This window comes from Acipenser ruthenus, chromosome 56 (genome assembly GCF_902713425.1).
Source record: "Acipenser ruthenus chromosome 56, fAciRut3.2 maternal haplotype, whole genome shotgun sequence".
Taxonomy (NCBI): domain Eukaryota; kingdom Metazoa; phylum Chordata; class Actinopteri; order Acipenseriformes; family Acipenseridae; genus Acipenser; species Acipenser ruthenus.
The window spans coordinates 6,624,597-6,634,596 of record NC_081244.1 but is presented as its reverse complement, the minus strand read 5'-3'; the positions used below and the strand labels follow the sequence as shown (position 1 = coordinate 6,634,596).

Below are 10,000 nucleotides of genomic sequence, written 5' to 3'. Positions count from 1 at the left end.
TCGAGCGCCGTGCGGAAATCAGGGACCCCGTAGTGCTGCATGATCTGAAACACACACACAGAGACGTAGAGAGACGAGGAGAGAGAGATACACAGAGATAGAGATACACAGAGATACAAAGAGGCACACACACACACAGAGAGATACAGAGACAGAGATACACACAGACATTGTGATAGAGATATAGACACACACACACACACACACACAGACAGACATACATACACGTACACAGACACACAGACATCGCGATACAGATACAGAGATAGAGACACACACACATGTAGACAGATACATACAGACACACCAACGCGCACACACACGCACGCATGCACGCACACACGCACACACACTCCGCTCACCTGCTGCTTGTTGCAGCGTTTCAGGATGGCCTCCACGGGGGTCACGGGGTCAAGCAGCTGCTCGATCTTCACGCAGTTCCTCAGGATGAGCGCCGCGTCCGAGCTGGAGGTCGCCATGACGATGCCCGGGCAGTCCAGCAGCTTGATGTGCTTGTCCAGGTGGACCTGCTGCAGACACCTGCTCAGGGGGGGGGATGGGAATCAGACTCCTATTGCACAGCAGCATCACCCAGTCCAGGTTTTACTACCAGCTTGATCAGCCCCAGTGTGTCTAGCTAACAAGCTCAGGTGTGTCTGATTATTAAACTCCCAGTGAAACCAGGAACGGATCACACTGCTGTGCAGCGGGAGTCTGATTCCCAGCCCTGAGTTGTTGATATGTCCAGTTGACCCTGTTTCTGATATCAGTCAATATATGCACATATTTAATGTAGACTGCTCAATTATTTTGTCTCACAGCTGCTCAGGAGATCTTAAGGTTCAGCGGGTGTCCTCCAATCCCACCACTGAGCCAGCTTCCTCTCCTACACACAGGGCAGCAGTGTGGAGTGTAGGGCAGCAGTGTGGAGTAGTGGTCAGGGCTCTGGACTCTTGACCGGAGGGTCGTGGGTTCAATCCCAGGTGGGGGGACACTGCTGCTGTACCCTTGAGCAAGGTACTTTACCTAGATTGCTCCAGTAAAAAACCCAACTGTATAAATGGGGAATTGTATGTAAAAATAATGTGATATCTTGTAACAATTGTAAGTCGCCCTGGATAAGGGTGTTGGCTAAGAAATAAATAATAATAATAATAATAATAATAATAATAATAATAATAAACCCGTCCAGCTGACATGTCCATGTCTGACACAGTTCACTTCCGCACAGAGTTCTCTCGGACTTACTTGGTAACCCCTGGCGTCGCTCCAACGTTGCACGCCCGCGCCCTCTTCAGGCTGTTTATCAAACTGCTCTTCCCCACGTTGGGGAAACCTGGTAGAAAGAGTTTTCAATGTCATTTTATTTTTTTATATATAGATAGGGTTTCAGATTTGTGTTGCGCAGGTCTGCAGGATTGGACGACCCGCATGTTTGTTTGTTTTTTTTAAAAACCGAAGCAGTCCTCGAGTCACAGCAAGCGACTGTGTGTAACACTGGGACGCTCTGCGGGGGAGACACACTGGGACGCTCTGCGGGGGAGACACACTGGGACGCTCTGCGGGAGAGACACACTGGGACGCTCTGCGGGAGAGACACAGTGGGACGCTCTGCGGGAGAGACACACGGGGACGCTCTGCGGGGGAGACACACGGGGACGCTCTGCGGGAGAGACACACTGGGACGCTCTGCAGGGGAGACACACGGGGACGCTCTGCGGGAGAGACACACGGGGACGCTCTGCGGGAGAGACACACTGGGACGCTCTGCGGGAGAGACACACGGGGACGCTCTGCGGGAGAGACACACGGGGATGCTCTGCGGGAGAGACACACGGGGACGCTCTGCGGGAGAGACACACTGGGACGCTCTGCGGGAGAGACACACGGGGACGCTCTGCGGGAGAGACACACGGGGATGCTCTGCGGGAGAGACACACGGGGACGCTCTGCGGGGGAGACACACACGGGGACGCTCTGCGGGAGACGCACACGGGGACGCTCTGCGGGAGACACACTGAGGGACTCACCCACCACCCCCACAGTGATGGCAGTCTTAATGTCCAGATTCCTGCAGTAGTTCCCCAGCAGCTTCATCAGACACTCGGCCCCCACGCAGGCACTGCTCCCCAGCAGCTCTGCGCTGGCCTGAGAGACCGGCACACGACTGCGTTGCTGGAACCAGAGAAAGTCAGAGAGATTCAGCAAGCACCATACCGCCCAGACACAGGCAACATCACAAACAGTACAGCAATCAAGACTCCCGCTGCAAAACAGCTTGATCCATTTTAGTTTACTAAGACACACCTGAGCTTGTTAGCTAGACACACTGTGGGGCTGATCAAGCTGGTAGTAAAACCTGGACTGGATCACACTGCTGTGCAACGGGAGTCTGATTCCCATCCCTGGGACAGTAAAAAAAATTAAAAACTAAGAAGCGTTTTGTTTTCCCTCACCAGGTTTCTGCTCTGCTGCTGCGTCGAGGCTTTGAACGCCACAGTGGGGAATTCGTTCCGAAGGTACTTCAGCCACTTCTCAATGATGTCCTTAGAGACCAGATCTGAAAGAGAGGAGAGAGGAGAGGGAGGAGGGGGTCAGCCGGGAACAGTGAAGCAGCGGCGTGGAGCGGTGTGTGTGTCAAACTCCTGGCTCCTGATCATTTCAATATTAATAATAATAATAATAATAATAATATTAATAATAATAATAATACTAGACTTCATTGAGGGGAGCTCTGAACCCCAGGACTGGGTGCAGCAGCAGCAGCAGCAGCAGGGCTGGTGTGAGTTTCTAACCCTGCTCAAACTCCTGGCTCCTGATCATTTCAATATTAATAATAATAACACTAGACTTCATTGAGGGGAGCTCTGAACCCCAGGACTGGGTGCAGCAGCAGCAGCAGCAGCAGGGCTAGTGTGAGTTTCTAACCCTGCTCAAACTCCTGGCTCCTGATCATTTCAATATTAATAATAATAATACTAGACTTCATTGAGGGGAGCTCTGAACCCCAGGACTGGGTGCAGCAGCAGCAGCAGCAGGGCTAGTGTGAGTTTGTAACGAAAAGGCATGCATTTTTTTATTTATTTTTTTTATTTAAAAAGGTCAAAAAATTGTACTACCCTTAAAATACTCATTATATATATATATATATATATATATATATATATATATATATATATATATATATATTGCATGCTCTCTCCTCACCTATCTTGTTCAGCACCAGTACGATTCTCTTACTGGTCCCACTCTGCACCACTGCCTGCTCCACCTGTGGGCAGCGACAGCCCAGCGGGTCCCGGGCATCGAGCACCTCCAGGATCACGTCCGCAGACTCCACCACCTGGGGGAAGAGCACAGCCAATCACAACACCGCACTGACACGCAGGAGCCAATCACAACGCAGCCTCAACACCTGGCAGCCATGGTTATAAATGCCATGTTTATTAATATACTTCACCACACCTCTCTGTGCTTTACAATGCTTCCCTATGCTTTACCAGACCTCTCTGTGCTTTACAATGCTTCCCTATGCTTTACCACACCTCTCTGTGCTTTACAATGCTTCCCTATGCTTTACCAGACCTCTCTGTGCTTTACAATGCTTCCCTAGGCTTTACCAGACCTCTCTGTGCTTTACAATGCTTCCCTATGCTTTACCACACCTCTGTGCTTTACAATGCTTCCCTATGCTTTACCAGACCTCTCTGTGCTTTACAATGCTTCCCTATGCTTTACCAGACCTCTCTGTGCTTTACAATGCTTCCCTATGCTTTACCAGACCTCTCTGTGCTTTACAATGCTTCCCTATGCTTTACCAGACCTCTCTGTGCTTTACAATGCTTCCCTATGCTTTACCAGACCTCTCTGTGCTTTACAATGCTTCCCTATGCTTTACCAGACCTCTCTGTGCTTTACAATGCTTCCCTATGCTTTACCACACCTCTCTGTGCTTTACAATGCTTCCCTATGCTTTACCAGACCTCTCTGTGCTTTACAATGCTTCCCTATGCTTTACCAGACCTCTCTGTGCTTTACAATGCTTCCCTATGCTTTACCAGACCTCTCTGTGCTTTACAATGCTTCCCTATGCTTTACCACACCTCTCTGTGCTTTACAATGCTTCCCTATGCTTTACCAGAGCTCTCTGTGCTTTACAATGCTTCCCTATGCTCTGCCTCTCTGTGCTTTACAATGCTTCCCTATGCTTTACCACACCTCTCTGTGCTTTACAATGCTTCCCTATGCTTTACCAGACCTCTCTGTGCTTTACAATGCTTCCCTATGCTTTACCAGACCTCTCTGTGCTTTACAATGCTTCCCTATGCTTTACCAGACCTCTCTGTGCTTTACAATGCTTCCCTATGCTTTACCAGACCTCTCTGTGCTTTACAATGCTTCCCTATGCTTTACCACACCTCTCTGTGCTTTACAATGCTTCCCTGTGCTTTACCAGACCTCTCTGTGCTTTACAATGCTTCCCTATGCTTTACCAGACCTCTCTGTGCTTTACAATGCTTCCCTATGCTTTACCACACCTCTCTGTGCTTTACAATGCTTCCCTATGCTTTACCAGACCTCTCTGTGCTTTACAATGCTTCCCTATGCTTTGCCTCTCTGTGCTTTACAATGCTTCCCTATGCTTTACCAGACCTCTCTGTGCTTTACAATGCTTCCCTATGCTTTACCGGACCTCTCTGTGCTTTACAATGCTTCCCTATGCTTTCCCAGACCTCTCTGTGCTTTACAATGCTTCCCTATGCTTTACCACACCTCTCTGTGCTTTACAATGCTTCCCTATGCTTTACCAGACCTCTCTGTGCTTTACAATGCTTCCCTATGCTTTACCAGACCTCTCTGTGCTTTACAATGCTTCCCTATGCTTTACCACACCTCTCTGTGCTTTACAATGCTTCCCTATGCTTTACCAGACCTCTCTGTGCTTTACAATGCTTCCCTATGCTTTACCAGACCTCTCTGTGCTTTACAATGCTTCCCTATGCTTTACCAGACCTCTCTGTGCTTTACAATGCTTCCCTGTGCTTTACCAGACCTCTCTGTGCTTTACAATGCTTCCCTATGCTTTACCAGACCTCTCTGTGCTTTACAATGCTTCCCTATGCTTTACCAGACCTCTCTGTGCTTTACAATGCTTCCCTGTGCTTTACCAGACCTCTCTGTGCTTTACAATGCTTCCCTATGCTTTACCAGACCTCTCTGTGCTTTACAATGCTTCCCTATGCTTTACCACACCTCTCTGTGCTTTACAATGCTTCCCTATGCTTCACCAGACCTCTCTGTGCTTTACAATGCTTCCCTATGCTTTACCAGACCTCTCTGTGCTTTACAATGCTTCCCTATGCTTTACCAGACCTCTCTGTGCTTTACAATGCTTCCCTGTGCTTTACCAGACCTCTCTGTGCTTTACAATGCTTCCCTATGCTTCACCAGACCTCTCTGTGCTTTGCAATGCTTCCCTATGCTTTACCAGAGCTCTCTGTGCTTTACAATGCTTCCCTATGCTTTGCCTCTCTGTGCTTTACAATGCTTCCCTATGCTTTACCAGACCTCTCTGTGCTTTACAATGCTTCCCTATGCTTTACCAGACCTCTCTGTGCTTTACAATGCTTCCCTGTGCTTTACCAGACCTCTCTGTGCTTTACAATGCTTCCCTATGCTTTACCAGACCTCTCTGTGCTTTACAATGCTTCCCTATGCTTTACCAGACCTCTCTGTGCTTTACAATGCTTCCCTATGCTTTACCAGACCTCTCTGTGCTTTACCAGGCTGTCTCTGTGCTGTATTACACTTTGCTGTGCTTTTACTGCGGGACTCTTTTCTAAGCGATCATAACTTCCTCCTAATGCTGCCACTGACCTTTTTGAACTCCCTGTAGTAAGCCTTCCTGGAGGTTTCGTTTTCAAAGTTGACGTTCTTTTCCAAACTTTTGAGCTCCGTCTCCTGAGATCGATCGAAGGGGGGGGGGGGGGGGGGGGGGAGACAAAAACAAAACAAAATAAACCACGATGATGATGATGATGATGATGAGACAAAATAACCAAAAAAAAAATGGCATCACCGCTGACCGTGTGCTGCAGCGTCGCTGAGACTCACCTTGTGCTCGAATTCCCGCTGGCGTTTCTGCGCGTCTTTCTGGAAGCTCTCAAGACTGCGCCGTTTCATCACCTCCCTCTCCCGCGAGGCTCTCTGCTTCTCCTGCATCTCCTCGACCTGGGCAGCAACAAAGGGGTTAACAACACAGCCAGACAGGGATGGGAATCAGACTCCCGTCGCACAGCAGTGTGATCCAGTCCAGGTTTTACTACCAGCTTGATCAGCCCCCAGTGTGTCTAGCTAACAAGCTCAGGTGTGTCTGATTATTAAACTCCCAGTGAAACCAGGACCGGATCACACCGCTATGGAGTGACACCCCCTCACCCCTCCCAATATCGCTCACCCTCTTCTTCCTCAGCTCCGCCTGCCTCTGGGCGCACTCCTTGAAGTGTCGGACATTGGGGACCCCCGTTTCTCTCTTCGTCGACTGCTCCCCGTCTTTCCCCTGCGGAGAAACGCCCCCCCCACACACACAAACACAACCGTAAACGGCAGAACAGCTAGGGTCATGTGCACTGGACTCCCCTCAGCTAACGCACTGGTCCATATCACATAATAAGGATGTGCTGATATCAGACCGAGGGTCAGTTATAATCGTTTTTTTACAATCAACAATTCATGTTTTATTATTATTATTATTATTATTATTATTATTATTATTATTTATTTCTTAGCAGACGCCCTTATCCAGGGCGACTTACAATCGTAAGCAAATACATTTCAAGCATTACAATACAAGTAATACAATAAGAGCAAGAAATACAATAACTTTTGTTCAAGCAAAGTACAAGTGTGACAAACCACAATTCAATAATACAGCAGGTAATAGTGATAGTGGCATCAGGATATGATTAAATAGTGATAGTTACATCAGGATATTTACAATTATTATTATGTGTTTATTTAGCAGACGCCTTTATCCAAGGCGACTTACAGAGACTCGGGTGTGTGAACTATGCATCAGCTGCAGAGTCACTTACAACTACATCTCACCCGAAAGACGGAGCACAAGGAGGTTAAGTGACTTGCTCAGGGTCACACAATGAGTCAGTGGCTGAGGTGGGATTTGAACCGGGGACCTCCTGGTTACAAGCCCGTTTCTTTAACCAGCGGACCACACAGCCTCCTGGAATTACAATGTGACTAAAAAGTAACAGAAAAAGCTCCCCGCTTTATTTTAACACGGTCAAGTCTGTTCTGAACGATGATACAAAGCAATAACCACGGGTTCAAATACAATAACACACTGTGTAACTTTTTCAAAGAAACAGGGGATCACCGAAAAAAAAGTGGTTGGGAACACAAGAATAATGATCGAATGACAAACAAATGCCGAAATCTAACTGTAATCGATCAAGTATAGACTAGATGGTATACTAATTACGCTTGCACTGGTGTGACGTTTCATTTTACAATCGTTATATATATATATATTAATTAATGTTGGTTTGATTTCGTTTTATTTCAATCAGCTTCCACGTGTTTTGTGACCGCGTCTCCCGTCTCTCACCCCACGTGTGGAAGGAAGAACCTTTCAAACGCACGCCGGGAAGTGTAGTCCGCCGCTCGTTAATTCCAACGCTAGAAACGCCTCTAAAAACTACAGCGTCCAGAGTTCCACGTTGCGGCGACTTAAAAGGACCGAGTTCCAGAGCTCAAGGAGTGAATTGTAATATTTTTTAATTAGAAAGCGCCGGACTTTACCTTCTTGTGATTGCGGAGGGCCAGCCTCTTCGCTTTTCTTTGCTCTGGGGTGGGGGAAAAAAACACACACACATGAATCGTCGGTATTTCCTCTTGGCGAAGGGATTTGTAAAAGTCTTAAAAGCAAAAAACAAACTCACTCGTTTTCGCCATGACGCCGTCCCTTTGCTAGCAGCCGTAAAATAAAGCGAGTCGGGAACAGCGCAGCAGCGGAGGGAGGGGGGGACACGAGGCTGTTGGACTGTCGTGAACACCGGTATTTAATAGCTATAAAATAAACAAATATATGTGTGTGTGTGTGTGTTGGGAAAAAAAGGGACTATTATATTATACGACTGAGCGCCGTTGTCCTGTGTTTTAATAATTGACACTTCGTTTGTGTTTTAACACTTTTATTAATGAAAAAGGCATTTTACTTCCTGGTACCTAATCACTTCCTGTTTTGTAGATCACCGTTCTCCCGGAAGTCTGAGAAATAAACCCTTAAGCGCAGTGGTGGTGTTACTGACGCTAACATGCAGGTATGACATCATCTGAGTTGAAATGTGACGTTTTTAATTCTGAACTGTGCCAAATGGTCATTCATAAAATTTGGTATACTTAATTAATTAGTGTCTTTGAATGTGTCAGTCAAGCTCGTAGTAAAACCTGGAATGGGTGAAACTGCTACGCAGACGGAGTCTTATATATGTAAAGAAAGCGTGTGTGCGTGTAATGTAATCTCGCGTGGCAAGCCCGAGTTTCGTTCGTGTTTTCGGGCAGTGTACTGTATACGGCACAAATGCATAGCTGGCACGAATTGTCTTCATAATATACAGGGCAGCAGTGTGGAGTAGTGGTCAGGGCTCTGGACTCTTGACCGGAGGGTCGTGGGTTCAATCCCAGGTGGGGGACACTGCTGCTGTACCCTTGAGCAAGGTACTTTACCTAGATTGCTCCAGTAAAAACCCAACTGTATAAATGGGGAATTGTATGTAAAAATAATGTGATATCTGTATAATGTGAAATAATGTATAATGTGATATCTTGTAACAATTGTAAGTCGCCCTGGATAAGGGCGTCTGCTAAGAAATAAATAATAATGATAGTATGAAAACAGACTTACCCTTTTGAGATGGTGCGGGGCGATGGGGGCGGGGTGTCTGAGCACAGCTGGTGCGTGTGATGGTTTGTGACCAAGTGGGGGGGGACCCCCCCCCCCCCCAAAACAGAGAAAGAGACACCAGGAAAGACAAAAAGATCTGACGTCGAAAAGAGAGGAGGAAGCAGGAGAGTTAAAACCAGGGAGTCAAGTTTCAACTAAAGAAAGAAAAAAAACAGAGAGAGAGAGAGAGGGAGAGGGAGAGGGAGAGAGAGAGAGAGAGAGAGAGAGAGAGAGAGGGAGAGGAGAGAGAGGGAGAGGGAGAGGGAGAGAGAGAGAGAGAGGGAGAGGGAGAGAGAGGAGAGAGAGAGAGAGGAGAGAGAGAGAGAGGGAGAGGGAGAGGGAGGGAGAGGGAGAGGGAGAGAGAGAGAGGAACTCAGTGGTTAGATAAAGAAAGCGCTGGGCTGCAGTGTGGAAGGCAGCGGGTTTGAGGAGCTCAGTGGTTAGATAAAGAAAGCGCTGGGCTGCAGTGTGGAAGGCAGCGGGTTTGAGGAGCTCAGTGGTTAGATAAAGAAAGCGCTGGGCTGCAGTGTGGAAGGCAGCGGGTTTGAGGAGCTCAGTGGTTAGATAAAGAAAGCGCTGGGCTGCAGTGTGGAAGGCAGCGGGTTTGAGGAGCTCAGTGGTTAGAGAAAGAAAGCGCTGGGCTGCAGTGTGGAAGGCAGCGGGTTTGAGGAGCTCAGTGGTTAGATAAAGAAAGCGCTGGGCTGCAGTGTGGAAGGCAGCGGGTTTGAGGAGCTCAGTGGTTAGATAAAGAAAGCGCTGGGCTGCAGTGTGGAAGGCAGCGGGTTTGAGGAGCTCAGTGGTTAGATAAAGAAAGCGCTGGGCTGCAGTGTGGAAGGCAGCGGGTTTGAGGAGCTCAGTGGTTAGATAAAGAAAGCGCTGGGCTGCAGTGTGGAAGGCAGCGGGTTTGAGGAGCTCAGTGGTTAGATAAAGAAAGCGCTGGGCTGCAGTGTGGAAGGCAGCGGGTTTGAGGAGCTCAGTGGTTAGATAAAGAAAGCGCTGGGCTGCAGTGTGGAAGGCAGCGGGTTCGAGGAGCTCAGT

The 10,000-nt window shown here is 48.1% G+C and overlaps 1 protein-coding gene across 1 annotated transcript in view; it reads right to left on the bottom strand.

The window, feature by feature from the left end:
* gnl3l (G protein nucleolar 3 like) overlaps positions 1-8,060 on the bottom strand; it is a 12,182-nt gene extending 4,122 nt beyond the window's left edge. The window contains exons 1-11 of the mRNA XM_034006926.3: positions 7,959-8,060; positions 7,819-7,862; positions 6,458-6,559; positions 6,115-6,231; positions 5,878-5,961; positions 3,208-3,343; positions 2,457-2,560; positions 2,031-2,175; positions 1,249-1,336; positions 363-540; positions 1-44 (exon numbers count right to left, since the gene is read on the bottom strand). The exon at positions 1-44 is cut by the window's left edge and continues 99 nt beyond it. Of these exons, the coding sequence (XP_033862817.1) occupies positions 1-44; positions 363-540; positions 1,249-1,336; positions 2,031-2,175; positions 2,457-2,560; positions 3,208-3,343; positions 5,878-5,961; positions 6,115-6,231; positions 6,458-6,559; positions 7,819-7,862; positions 7,959-7,971 (1,055 nt within the window). The 5' untranslated portion in view covers positions 7,972-8,060. The remainder of the gene's footprint in view (positions 45-362; positions 541-1,248; positions 1,337-2,030; positions 2,176-2,456; positions 2,561-3,207; positions 3,344-5,877; positions 5,962-6,114; positions 6,232-6,457; positions 6,560-7,818; positions 7,863-7,958) is intronic.
* Between the last annotated feature and the right edge of the window lie 1,940 nt (positions 8,061-10,000).